The sequence below is a fragment of the Larus michahellis genome, chromosome 5 (assembly GCF_964199755.1).
Source record: "Larus michahellis chromosome 5, bLarMic1.1, whole genome shotgun sequence".
Lineage (NCBI taxonomy): Eukaryota > Metazoa > Chordata > Aves > Charadriiformes > Laridae > Larus > Larus michahellis.
This window is the reverse complement of record NC_133900.1, coordinates 2,361,933-2,376,432: the sequence shown is the minus strand read 5'-3', so window position 1 is coordinate 2,376,432 and position 14,500 is coordinate 2,361,933. Positions and strand designations below refer to the sequence as shown.

The window sequence follows — 14,500 nt, the reverse complement described above, 5'->3', positions numbered from 1 at the left end:
CCTCCCAGGGGCTGACTGACTCGCCGCCCAGACCTCCAGCTGCTCTCCATCAACCACGGGTGCCTTCAGGGTATTTTGAAAAGAAAATCACTATTGTGCATCATATAAAGACTTTCACAAACATAAATACGAACTCTGTAGCACAAACAAACAAAAAAAGATTGTGTCTGCCCCCGACACTTTTTTTTTTTTTTTTTAAGTATTCAAGAGAAGCCCAGGGAACTATATTATTTATCCATGCATATCTCAACTATGGGCCAGGATTTTGGTTTCTTTACCTTCCTAATACCCCCCACGAGATGCAGATTTGAAGCTTTTAAGTACTGCGATACAGTGGCACCAAGCAGCGATAGGGTCAGTGCACTTTGCTTATGAAGCGTGCGTTTCTTTTGGAGATACTTGTAGAAGCAAACTGAAAATGACTGCAGTTACACTAACTTGGTTTTCATGAAGTATCTCGGACATGACCGTTGCACACAGAAAAGAAGATCCTGTAAGACGCTGTTGATTTTTACTTTTCACTGATAGGATCTAAGGATGAGCAGCTAAACCAGAAGTTTAAGACATTTCCATACACAGAAAGATTAACGCAGGAGAAAAGACAAATATGTGGCATCACAATAACCCAAAAATAATGGGAAACACGGCAATGCTGAACAAGAACTTTTAACTGGAAATACTTTTTTGTACGCAATCAAACTCCTTGCAGACCCCTGCTGCAGCGCAGGAGATCAGCAGATCCAGTTTGGGGTGCTGAGGAATTTTTCGACCAAATGTTTATTTCAAGACCCTGATTGCTCAGACCTCACCAAGGATGTGGGAAATCCAGTTGCATATCCATCCTTCGTTAGATCTCTAATTACTGGCACAGCTCAGACAGGAGAGCTTGAAAAACGCAGCCAGTAATCGCCAAGTTACCCTGAGCTCGTCAGGGGTTGCTCTCTGGCTCTCCCTGCTCCTGCCCACCCCCACCCCGAACATTTTAAAGATACTAGATCTTTCCCAAATAAGAGTTTTGGGAGCTTTAGGGAAGTTTGGAAGTTTTAGTTTTTCCAAGGAGTTAAAACAGATCCCTCCCTTGGTGTTAATTCTGCTTCCTGGGAGTTAATCCCCAAGAAACACCTCTGGTCTCTTGGGCCAGGCACAGGAGACCTTCATCACAGGGGCCGTGGCTTCACCCCACCAAGCATTAGGGAGAAATTCTGTTCGTGGCAAGATGCAGTGATTCCCCAGTTCAACTTTAATGCTGCCTGCCCCAAACGCACGGCTTTGCCTACAGCAGCTGGCACCCGGCGCAGCACCGCCGCTTACCCACACAGGGCAGGAGCCTTCCGCCATTGCCTTCACGAGGACGTAGCTGGCAACTGAAGAAAGTACTAGTTATTCCACACAGCCATCCATTAAAAAATCTGGACATACCGACTTCAGCCACAGCTATTTCCTGGTCTAACTGGAAGGAAAAAGTGGTTTCCCAGGCACCGGTGCGTGTCGGGAGCCGCGCAGTGCCTGCGGATCCCCACGCAGTGCCCCGGCTGATGCCCATACCTACAGACAGCAAAACCAGGTGCAAAGTTTCCATAAAAGTGCTCGCGAAACTACGGGATGCTGCCGCTTCATTGCAAACACCCCTCCGATGCCCATTATTAATGAGCAATACCCCAAATCAGCCGCCCAGCGCAAAGGAGAGCGGCGCTGGCGGAGCGAGAGCAAAGCCGTTCGGGTTGTACCCTCGGCTCCTCGTCCTTCGTATCTCACACGCTCGTTCTTTCTAACACGGATTTCAACTAATCAACCCAACTAATCACGGGGCTGATCAAATCAACGTTTTATGTGCAAACACATTCAGTAACGAAAGCCCCAGTCTGGCGTTCTTGTTCAGTTTCCTTGCTTGGAAGAGCACGTGAACTCATGCTTTAAGCCTTTCTCTAAACAGGGGAGCAGGTGGGTGGGTGCCTAATTGGGTCCCTTGTGTGGGACCTCACCCATTAGCTGCTATTGTTTCTCACACTACCAGTTACACTGCAGTGATGCCAGAAAGCCCGTTCCAGTGGGCACCTTAAAGGCTCTTTTCAAGACGCAGCTGGAGAGGGTTCGGCACATCTCTGCGCCCGAGACGTGGCCGGGTTTGCACGGTGGTGACTGGCAGGGATCTTACACAAACAATGGGGCCATTTACAAGGGCTTGATGAAACCCAGCCCGGCAGCACCAGCGCATATCGGCTGTCAGCGCTGCCAAGGTTAATTCACTTCTGGTCCATGTGAAGAGAGAACTGGGGCTGGAGGGGAGACACGCAGCCCTCTGGTGAGGATCTGATGCCGCGGCCTGCCGAGCTCCCTCGGAACGAGTGAACGCGCAGGGAAATACTGCAAAACCCTTCATTTTCAGGGAACCAGCGAGAAGAGGAAGAGCGATCGTGTCTAGGTCCGACTGCCTTCTGCCTCTGTCTGTGCATCGTAACGCTGTCTCCGGGCGCAAACAGCCGCGAATCACGTCTGACTCCCGAATCGCACACAGAAGCTTCAACTCAAATCACACTCCAGACAACAGCTTCGCCAATTTCTGTTTTCTGAGAGGTCTTTCCCACTGTTCTGTTCTTTCCGGTGATCGTACAACCGCACTGTCAACGAGGGCAAGCTAGTCTTTCCCCTACGTTACCAATTTTTTCTCTCCTAAGAGTTTAGTGCTTTGTAGTTTCCATCTCCCTTGTTCAACTGTACACAGTTAGCTTGTTCAAAGCTGTAAAAAGCCAATCTTTCCTCTTAAGAGGCTTTATCTTTCTTACGAGATTGAACTTCGAATTGAAAAAAAAGAGAGAAATCACAAGTGAAAAGCAGGTATTTGCTGTATTTAAATACAAGCCAGATGTGGAAGCATACATCTCCAAATTAAACATTTACTGAGTTGGCAGCAATGGAATTTTCTTCTCACACATGCAAACGTCAAGTCTGAATGTTCTCTCGCCTCTACCTCCGCGTCTGTCTGCCACTTGCTCTCCACTGCCTTCCACACCTACGCAGCCCGGAGGAATCGTCCCCTGGACTTCTGCGCCGCCTCTCCTCTGTGGGCACAGCGGCATGGCTTCATCTCCAAGAGGTTTGTAGACTACGACAAAAAATCGTGGATGCCAAACATGAGACAGCACCACGCGTAAGTGGGAACCTAACGGGTGACCGACTACGCCATAAATACTGCTAAAAGCAACAACACCGTAGGCGCTGAAAATCTGCAAAAATTGGGCCACGCGACCTGTGAACCAGGGCACCAAGTGTCACATATGATGAATGCCATTGTGCAAGGACAGGCCTCTGGAGTCACAGATAAACATCGAGAGGAGCATTTTCCCCCCATGAGGCTGGAGAAGGCTCCATGCCACGCGCCTGGGGCGACCCCAGCCTTCCCCCAGCTGTTCTCAGCCTTTGCCACCCGCTCCCCCAAAGCCTCGGCAGCAGCTCCCTTGGTACGGCTGGGCTATCGGCCAGCAAACACACAACGCAGTTGTAACCAAAGACCCAGGCAGCTTTGTAAACATTAAGTATGATGACAAACAACTGAACATTAAAAACATATCTACTTTTTGTGAACTACAATACAAAGAGTCGCCCTTGTCAAACTGTCTGAAACGAGTATCTTTTTTTCTAAGAGATCCAATGAAATTTACTCTGTCAGTCACAGCAAAGTCCTGGAGATATTATGATGTTGAAGAGAGGTATTTTTTCCTCGACCCTAAATTATTTCACACTGTAATATTACTAGCAGTACAGCAATTGCCGCAAATTCAGGGGCAGAGTCTCTCTAATCCTCTCCACAACTGGAGATTGCGCATTTTGGAAACTCAGGATGTTTTTACCTTGTTCCTGAAATGAAGTTGGGACTTAACTTGTGGTCTATATCCATAGTACCGGATCATTAGCACCAGTAATGAGCTTCTGGCCTGCAGGCATTCAGCAGTACTGAGAAGCTGACCCCTCTTGCCTGAGCTGGGGTGGCTGGAGAGGGACGCGCCGAAGGAATGACGAGTGGGTTCCGCAGATGTCCACCAAGAGGGAGCTCCCCTCTCAGAGCCCACTGAAGGGAACCCAGCCCCAGGGCGGCAGGAGAAATGGGTAACTGTGGATCTTTGACACAAGGACAAGCTCCTGTTCTATTCGCAAAAAACCTCTTCCATGCGCAAAAGTTCTCTGCACATCTTCTGCATGGCACGGCGGGACTGCCCGCGCCACAGAGCATGAAAACACGACCTCCTCCCTCTCAGCGCCCACCGGGGGAAGCGGGGTAGGAGCAGCACTGTCTGTAAATTGCTCCCAAATCTTGGGACACGGGGTACAGCGGGGAAGGGAGAAGCTGCCTCATGCCCCACGCTTGAGAACGTATTGCTGGCCGTGATTTGGCCTACAGGTCTTTACAGATTAACAGATGGTATCTTAGAATATACCTGGCAATAGAAGGGGAGGGAATTCCAACCCCGGTTAATGAATGACTGCCAAACGCTGTGCCCACCTGCAGCCCAAGCAGACCCCAGCCGAGCTATGAGAGAAGGGCAGGATCAGGGGGGAGGGTTCTCATCAGTAACCAAGAACAGCACGCCGTGTCTGAAAGCACCCGGCCGTCATGGTGCGCTTTATCGCAGACGAGGCCCATCACCACAAAGCCCTGAGTGCCGGACCTCCCATGCTCAGGCTGATGCGTGCCGGGGCCAAAACCAAACAAGTTTCACTGCCGATGAGATAAGGGAGTGATTTCAGACCATTAGTTCCGGGGGAAATCTACGACCCGTGTTCTACAGGGAGCGGCTCCTTACCTGGCTCTGTTTTAGAAAAGAACGCACGCACCAGTAAGAAGAAATGAAACCACCGCAACCACAATCCAAGCGCGAGGATAAAACGCTACCGTGTACAGTATCAAAAATACCATATCTCACACGCTGCCACAGAAACTCATGAAAGACCAGGGCAGGAGCTCACACAAAACTGTAGTAGTACAATTCTACTGCAAGACGCTCATTTCGTCCCCCCTCACTAGGGGAGACGCTCACAGGACGGCTGGTCAGACAGAAGGCAGCCCAAGCTTCGTCTTTCGCTGTGCTGCTTCATTCAGAGAACTCTTTTGGTATGGTTCCACAGAGTGAACATTCTCCATTTTCTTTGAACAAATTGTATTACACTTGTTTCTCATCAGATTACATAAATTAGCTGAGAGGGAATGGATTCAATTACAGTCCAGATTCCAGACCTCTTAAGAACTGACTGCCTAACGCATTCCTTTCATTTAATAAACTGGAACCAAATGAGGATTATATCACATAAATAATACTCCCTTGATAGGGCAATGCAATAAAATGGCAAAAATACTCAGAGGAACCACGTAGATCAAATACAACAGCCGCTGATATTACCCACCGGATTTGAAGTATGAATATCACATAAACTTAATTGTTCAGTATTTTTACTTTGTATTGTGAACAAGAATCTGATTCGGAGGGCACTTAGGACCAAGTTTAATATCTTCTGACAGCCTCAGGCAGCTAAGGAAAAAATGTGTCGTAGCAAAGTATGGATTTCCATATTTAAAAGATAATTTGATAGCTCTGCACAAGATACTAACCTCTCCGGCAAAGCCCGAGATTTGTAAATCTCCCAGGTGACTAGGAGCAAGTGTGACCAAGCGTAAGGGCTTCGCCAGGCTCCGAGCGAGGCGGTTTCCCCAACAGACTTGTTCTTTAAGAAGGTGGTATTTTGGAACTCCTTAAACCGATACGACAACGTCTAGGAACAACCGCTTTTGACAGAAATACTCACGCAGCCCTTCAGCCTGAGATATGCCGTCTACTGTCAGACATTTTTATGCCTGCCTAAACGCATAAGTATCCAGGGAAGATAAATGACTTCGATTCGGAGCTCGAGAAGGGATTCAAAGCTGAAGGCGCAAAATTACACATGCGGTCAGATTGTCCCCGTTCACAAACAGCATTTTTGACAAATTCTGAAGAAGCTGGGCAGGAAACAAAGAGGGAGGGGAACAACACTGCCAAGATGAGGGATGACCCGTAAGGAAATTCTTTTTGGATTACTGAGAAACGGCTGAAGACTGTTTTGATGACAGTCTAAGCAATTACAACTTGTCTAATCCTAAAGCTGCGTTTAACCTGGCATGCAGCTACAAACACAGGGTCCACCAGGTGAAGTTCAAATTCAAGATTCCAACCAAGAAACAGGATTTTTTAATCTACACGATAAAAAGGTTTTCACTGGACGTGGTAAGTTCTCTGCCAGTGAGAAGCTTTAAATCAGTACCGTACTAGCCAAGCCTTTTCTCATAGCTGTCCTCGCCCCGTCCAGTAACATCCCCAATGTTAGCCATGAGGGACACAGCGGGAACAAAACGTGCTGCTCTGAAGACAGCTAATTCCGTGTGCGCGACAATGCCGGCAGACCACAGAATACGTTAAGTGTGGTTAGAGATTTTCTGTGACGTGATGGGCCTTTTACAAAAAGCCAGTTGGTATACGTGACGCATCAAGAACCGCATCATTTAACCATAAAGTGAAAGTTTTCTCTTTAGCCAATGCGTGCATTCCTACAAATACATAAATAACATGAACTAGCCTTCTTGGGACTGTGTACGCTCTATCTTAACTTCCCTTTATCTTCATCTGCAACGTTCAAATGCTGTTTTGAATAGGTTACATTCTAGTTAGAAGTAATGCTCTGCCAGCTGACACCCCCCCCCTTTTTTATTAACAAAAAGGTTACATGAAATACCACCTGAAGCTATATTCTACCACTAGAAGGAATGAACATACTGAGCCGCCCACGAAGGTTGCGATGTATCCCAGTTTTGACACAAGGGAAGGAAAAAGAGATTGAAGCATACGTTAAATGAGACTTCTCCAACTCAGAATCGCCAGGACTAAGCACACCTACTGCATACAACAACGACCTTTCTTATTGGATACGACAACAATGATTTTAAAAGGCTTATTTATGAGTCACTAATGAAATCCCAGTATGTAAAAAGGACATAATATGCAAAGCAGACACAGTGTTTTGTTCACTCCTGTTCTGAATTTCATCATAAACCAGCAACCGTCTGTTTATCCCTGTGGTTTAATAGCATAAAATCAGGATTTTTGCTTCCCCACCTCAGGTAGTGCAGAGATTTCAGCCTCTCTGCCTCGTTACTGACATCTGCTGCCCCGGGAATGCATGACACACAACCTTCACCAGCCCGCTTGTCCCCTCCAAAGTCATTTCTGCTTTCTCACTCTGTAACACGCGCCAGAGTTCGGCTGAATAGTATTTGGAGCGATTTGCATTACAGAAAGCCACTCTCAGAAAATGCAGAAAAGCATAAAATTTTTTGTACCGGACACCTTTTCACCAGGAGACAGTAACTGCCCATGACGTTGCAGCCTGTCGTTGGCGGCTCTTCCGTTCTCGCACGTGGCAAGAGGAGACTCCAGCCCACGGAAACGTTCACCATCTCTTCCCCGTGTCCCGCAGCACCCGCCTGCTGTGTCACGTACCGCTTCAGCGCGAGGCGCCCACCCAGGCCATACTCCGGCTGTGAGCTCTGCTGCTCCGAGCCTCTCCAGCTTGGCCTTAACCAACACAGGCGCACAAAACTTCTCTCGTACCTACATCTCGGGCGCTCAGCCACAGGGTGTAATTTAAGGAAATCACATTCTTCAGTGAAAAGGCTCACTGATGATGTTTCTCGTTACTCACAGGTAACACACTGCCTTATTTGCCACCAGAAGACCTCTGCGGGTGGCCCACCTTCAAAGCAAAGCATCCTCCCATCGACTCTGTGGAGCGTGGGCAAAGCTGGAGACGTTCTGGCAATTCTACGATTCTATTACTGACTGCAGCTAAGTGGCCTGTGGCACCTCCAGAACTGTGCCCCTATTGATCAAAGCAGGTCGCTATTTACAGACTCGTCAGGGCAACGAGAGATGCAGAGACAGGCAATGGTTGTCATGACCTGGTTAAGTTTTATGCTCTGGACTAAATAAATTTGATGGCGACCCTTCTTAAAGCCTTTGTCCGCAACTAATTCTGATCCGTGGTGGTTGCCTTTCAGTGAAAAACACTTCCATAAGCTAAATTCCGACTCAAAACCATTTAAATCTTTCTCTATATATCACCTAAATGCAAATAAACAAAAACAAAGTCAAGATAAATACCTCAGATCAGTGTTCCGAGGGAAAAGCCTTTTCTTCCCACTGAAGTAGACTTCAAAATCATCTGTTGTCAGCCTGTGGGCATAGTCGATGTACGCAGACACCTCCTGGTGACGAGAATTTCGGTCACGAATGAAGATTATGGACTGGAAAACACAAAGGTGGCCACAAATGAAGAATAGAAATATACACACATTCACAGATTTCCAAATAAAAATGTATTTTAGAGAGTATATAAACATTTTCAACTTCGCCTGGGCCAGGCTTCTGTTAGAGAGTTAAGACACTTAAATTACAGCATATTACAGCATATTCTTAACGCAGGCTTGAAAGTACTGCAGTAAAAATAAACGTAAACGCGGTGTCAGGCAACACGTCCGCCTGCATTCCCCATGTCTCCTGCTGCCACTTCGGAAGGGTTTTCCCAGAGGTCCCAGGCCATGCCGCTCAGCCCCATAACACACAATCGGAAAGCAGGCTTATGCCGTTGGGCACCTATTTTTAAGCAAGGCTGTGGTTTTTTGGCCATTCTACAACGCTACTGTCCACACACTTATTACTGGACCACAGCAGGAAGGGTGAGAATGTTATTTCATTTGGGATGCACCTCTACAGCCAAAGGAGAACTTACTTGTCTTAATACTCACAGTGGACTTTTAGCTTTTCAGAAAGATGACAAACTATAAACTGGTTACCGTACACCTCTCTATTCTGCACTGGGACCAGGGAACACAGCAGACCTCGCCAGCCCTCTCTCTTGCAAGAAAACCCTTGTAACGTTTCATTTCTAACAGCTAATGAGTTCCAGAGCAAAAATCTGATCATTTAAACACAAGCAAACGAACAGCAAAACAAAATCTGTGCCTACAAATGAAGGTGAGTCAAGCAGGGCGGCTACAAGGAGCAGAACAAGTCGCCTGTTTAGCTGTGGCACCCGCGCGTGGGAGCGGAATGGGAGGTGGCAGCGAGGGACCCGGAGGACGCGACACGCTCAGCGGCGGCTCTGGCTCACCAGGGCAGGCACTGCTTTGTGCCCCAGGGCTCTAACGCTTGGAACGCCATCCCTGCTGCTGCCGGGATGCACGTCACGGACCAAGGACCACGTGTTGCTGAGAAACCCTGTTTCCCGTTCGCTCCCTACTCCTCCTCCGTTCCTTTACCTTTTATTTGCTGTATTTTCCAGGCGAATGGAGGATAGGTTGGAAGAAGGCAATTCTTTCTCACGCACTACCACAGCACGCAAAGCAAAAAGAACTGGTAGAATGAGCGTGGACTTGCAAGACAGAAGGGTTCTTGCATCCTGGGATCCGCCTAAGAAAAACTAAGCGCCAGGCGCAGCGGTTACTAGGTCGGTGAGGTGTAACAGTATTTGTTAGCTGTACACGGGTTTGTTTTCACTCGATTGAAATCAAGTGATATTTCTTTTTTGCATGTGGGGGAAATGGAAGCAATACCACATGGAACCCTCTCAAAAAGCATTTTTTTTTTATTTTAACAGCAGCAGCTTTCTAGAGTCTAACGGTTTATCTGGCAAGCCTTCGTTATACTTGAGACACGTTTCCTTTTCCAATTTCATATTTAATTCCATCAAAACATGCGTTACTCGTTTCGCGATTTTGTACCGTCAACGTTGTTGATCAGAAGAGCCAGAGGCATCTCCTGCAATACATCTGACCACCTCGAAACACGTCTCTCCTCCCCATCCCCTCCCGATTTGAACAGCCGATTGCTGTGTCTGGAGAGGCAGGTTAAGGGCAGGCATCAGGCAAAGAGAGAACGACGACCGTCCCCAGCACACAGCGGGGCAACTGCGCGCTGCACCCACTGAGACGCGAGAGTAGGTGCTCGCCACGCATCTGAAAAAGGGATTCACCCTCCTTCAGAAAAAGCCAGTTTTAAATGAACGCCTCGACTTGCCCAGTATGACCCAATCATTTAAAAAATCTGGCAGATGTTAAAGTATTATTTGCAATGTTAGTCACAGCACTACCTTTCAGTGCTCTGCTGCTTGTAAAATTAATCTCCCACCATAAATCAACACGGAACTACAGGCAAGCATAGAGACTACCCTCAAAATTGCTTTACAAACTCAACGAAGAGCAACCAGAGTATCTAAACAAAAAAGTTGTTTGTTAAAGGTACGCTTTTGAGGCCTCCTCCTCAAATCTTAAGGCCTTTGATCCTTCTCATCTGTCAACATAATTTCTCCTCTTTTCTCCTCTGTGATTCATTTCTAACCACCTATAAGCATTCATTCATTAAATTATGAATCAGCTTGAATTTTCTTAAGTTATTCTGAACTTTTTAATTGTGTCGCACCTTTTTGCCCCCGAGAAGACTTGTGCAAATCTGCACTCTTTCCTCACAAAATGATAAAGCACTTCACCGAAAAGTCATTGAAAGAGAGAATAAAAATACCACAAAACCCACGAGCAGGAAAATCTTCTCCTAAAAGTCTCTTCATTACCCTTCTGATTTGTCTCTAACGCTACAAACGCTACTAAGCACAGACTTCAGGCTTTACATCCACCCGTGAGTTTTCAGGAACTTAACATGGCGAAAGGTGAAAAAGCTTTACATTAAGATGGCGTTTGAAAGGTATGCTTGCATATAGCTACGTAGGGCCTAACAACTGAACCTACTGACTTACAATTACTACAGTTTAGAGCAAAGTAGAACAGAATAGAACAGTTCTACCGACGACCCTCTATCCACACGGCGTTCCTTTCCCACTTTTCTGGCCAAACGCTAGTGTCCCGCAGCAGCGGGGCTTCACCAAGGACTGAGCCGTTCTCGTAGTTTCCCTGGAATCGATACCAGCAGCGACGATGCCCTCGGCACCGGCACGCAGGGGTGGGAGCTTGCTAAAAGCCATGGAATTGTGCCTAAATTTGGCCCACAAAAGCCCGCACATCCCCACAGCAAACAACCAGCAGCACGGAAGGTACGGAGAACTCATCTCTCTTGCCGGAGATGAACCCGAATTTTGCCAGTCAGGAAATGCCCCGGAGGACAGGTTCCTTAGCTACGTGCAGCAGGGACACAAACGGACGGACTCGGAAAGCCCCAGCTGTATACGAGGACTGCAACTCACCCAAGAAACAAGCGATACGAAACTTCTTCTGAGGTTTAGACACGTCTCAGACACGCGGCCACCGCATCTCAAGCGAGGTCGGGTGTTACGCGCCTTCCAGTATGGATGCTGGAGGCGGCAGCAGGAGGGGGATGCTTAAGGCCAGTGGTCCGCGGAGCGTTCGCAGGTGAGAGGACGGCCACTGGAAACGCTGTGAGAGCCGCCTCTGACCAGGTAGGGGCTGATCCCACTCACATCCCGCACATCCAAGGTCAAGGAGGTTACACGAAAAAAAGCTCTAACTCTTCATGGGTGGCACTAAGGGAGGCTGAAACCCACAGAGAAGGGAGATGTAGTATTCGCTGGGAATAAATATAAATCTCTCCATATATTTACATTTATTTATTTATGATATATTCGTATAAATCTGTCCACAGCGGAGAGGCTGAGGCAGTGGGTGAAGTTAAAGATCAGCAAACTGTCATTCGGAACAGAACAGGCCCTTCTATTTCCCTGCTGATCTTTCTCACTGCCGTCCTCCAGTGATGTGTTCTTACAGCAAACAAATACTGTGGGATGCCGATGCTCTGAATACTCTCAAACCATTTGCGGCTGCTGGTTCCTACAGACAAAAGCAGAACATCTATAAAGAGCTGCACTTGCCTACGCTAAATACGGGGGCGCTTTCTTCAGGAGTGTATGTATGTGATCCTTGGAAAAGACTAAGACCAACGTGTCATACTTCAAGAAAGATTAAAGAAACCCAACAAACCACTGTGAACGACCGATTCATCCAGACATTTATCAATCTTCTTAATTACATGGACTATTGGTACAATTCTGTTGCCATCACTGCTTGCCTTTTAATGCGCAGCCCTCCCAGACGCTGCAGTAAGCGCGTTTCTCCCGCCCGGCGATGATCAAAATCCAGTAAAATTTGCACTGGCTTCACCCAGCCCCAAATCAGGTCCCGTGTTATCAGCTAGAAACACTGGAAGTAGGAGAGTTAGATGGGGACAAACTTTCACCTCTCCTGAAACTCCTGCCTCGCCTCTCTCCTTCGAGCAGAACGTTCCTGCACTGAAAGAAAACATTTTAATGCAGGGTTTTCTTTCCACACCTCCTCAGCACAGCTCATGGGCACCTCCTGCACGTGGATTACAGCCGCTTTTTAACTGCATCCAAGGGCTTTGCTGGACGGGGACCGACGAGATGGCGAATGAACTGGAGCTCACCGTGATTCAGCTTTCTTTGAAATTACTGCAACGCAGATGTGTACCAGTGCAGCGGAGCTGAGAAAAGAGAATATACGGGGATATAAAGAGCCCGGCCCTGCCGTCTGGTGAAACGGTCTCGTAACGTGAGTTCTTTAATAGCATGCCAAACTGAAGGTAGATGACGGGGAAGTAAAGACAGACGATATTTAGGAGCCAATTGCTAAGTCACCGAGGAAGCTCTTTTCACGAGGACAGTATCGCAGGTGGGGACCCAGGGGAACAAGCACAATTAGGCCGAAAGGGACAGGCGTAAAACACATTGCCAGCTGAAATATATTTTTAATGAGTAGCAATTTATTTTTCTTGCGTAGTGCTTGGCCTTATTTGCCACCTGCGGATCGCGTTACATCTAATAGAAATACCAGCGGGCAACAGTAGTCAGAGAAGGGACCTCACCTCTGTATCTTTAAACCAGATGCTATTACCATTTCTGCTTTGCAAGTAGGAACGAATTGCTGACCTGTTCTTTTGTTTAGCTGGGAGTGAATTTAGCATAAAACACAGGCTTACAGGCTGGGATTTACCTTCTGCACAATTTCAGTCTGGGTGAAAGGGGCAGGGAGCAGCAGAAATATATTGACTTTTAGTAGAGAGACTGAACCTCCACTCAAGCGAGCCCAGAATGCGCTTCTGCGCACGCTCCCCTGTTTTCATCTGGAAAGGCTGTTCTCTTACTTAACGCTAACTTTGAAACATTTCTAAAACTTGTAACACGTCCGAAATGACTTCAGTTTCCTTCTCCTATGCACAAAAATGCCAAGCGGGGTTTTCGAAAACATGCATCTTTTACCTGTGCAAAATAAGGAAACCCAAGGAGTTTGAGAGTAAGCGCAGGGTGACAGCAGCCTTTATTCTGCTTCCTTTCATCTATCCAAAATAAGCGGGATGTGGTCTAAAGGTAAATGCAAGTTTAAAAGAAAAAGAAAATATCCTTACACACACGCACACAAATATAAAATTTATGTCTGCCGTGTTTTTTTTTCCTTACTGAAAGTATCTTCAAACTCTGACCACAGGAGTCAGGTAGCATCTCTATATGCGTTCACTGTTTAGCACTGAAGCGCTGGATTCTGGCCCCAAAGAGCACTGCCTGGTGCTAACCTGGGACACCAGAGCACGCAGAAGTACTCTCGGATATTTTATTTGGTTAGCGGAAAGGCAGAGACAAAAACTGCGCTGTAATATAAAGCAACGTGTGCCGCACCTTGTACAAAAGGGTGAAACTCTTCTGTGGTTCACAGAGACCCGGTTCATGCTGGTGTTGCGGGAATAACACCGAGAGCAGACGCCACAGCTGTGAAAATTATTACTCAAGGCCGACACCTCAGCCGTTGGATAAGGCACGGCTTCCACTGGGATAACTGCCGGGCTGAAGGACTTCAGGATTTCACTGGCAACAGTCTGCATTCTGCGCGTTCATGTGCCCGACAAAGGGCAGATGCAGCATTTAGGGACGTTTTCGAGACAAAGCACCTGAGGAGGATGCTGAGAGCGGGGCTGCTCTCACCCGGGTAGAGGTCTACCCTCTCACGAGGACAGACGGGACCCCGGCTCTGCGGCGCACAGCCCGTGCTCGTGTTCAGCCCTTCCCTCAGCTCCCCTGCTGCGGTCCGGGGCGTATTTCAGAAACGCAGGCACCCAGACGCATACACACACAATAACCTAACCAAGCTTTTTTGAACCTGGGAAGCAGCGTTTGTGGGAAAGAATGGCTGGCCAAGAAGCAGATGTTCTAGCTTTCAACTCTTCAGAAATAGAAAAAAAAAAAAAAAAAAAAAAAACAGAAAAAGGGGAAAAAAAAAAAAAGTCTGGTTACCCTTCAGAAGAAGAAATGTTTGCTATGTATGTGAAACATGTGCTTCCCAGTCCCTTACTGTTAAGCGCTCGGCAGCTGCTCCGACTGGAAGAAGCTCTGTGGACTGTGAATTTGCTTATCTGTGTAAACAGGGTGTTGCCCCAGTTTGAAAACA

At 47.4% G+C, this 14,500-nt stretch overlaps 1 protein-coding gene across 1 annotated transcript in view; it reads right to left on the bottom strand.

Annotated features, from left to right (window-relative positions):
- The window catches only part of CFAP299 (cilia and flagella associated protein 299), a 196,919-nt gene that overhangs the window by 18,945 nt on the left and 163,474 nt on the right, over window positions 1-14,500 (bottom strand). Inside the window, exon 4 of the mRNA XM_074588696.1 lies at window positions 8,184-8,326. Coding sequence (XP_074444797.1) covers window positions 8,184-8,326 — 143 coding nt within the window. The remainder of the gene's footprint in view (window positions 1-8,183; window positions 8,327-14,500) is intronic.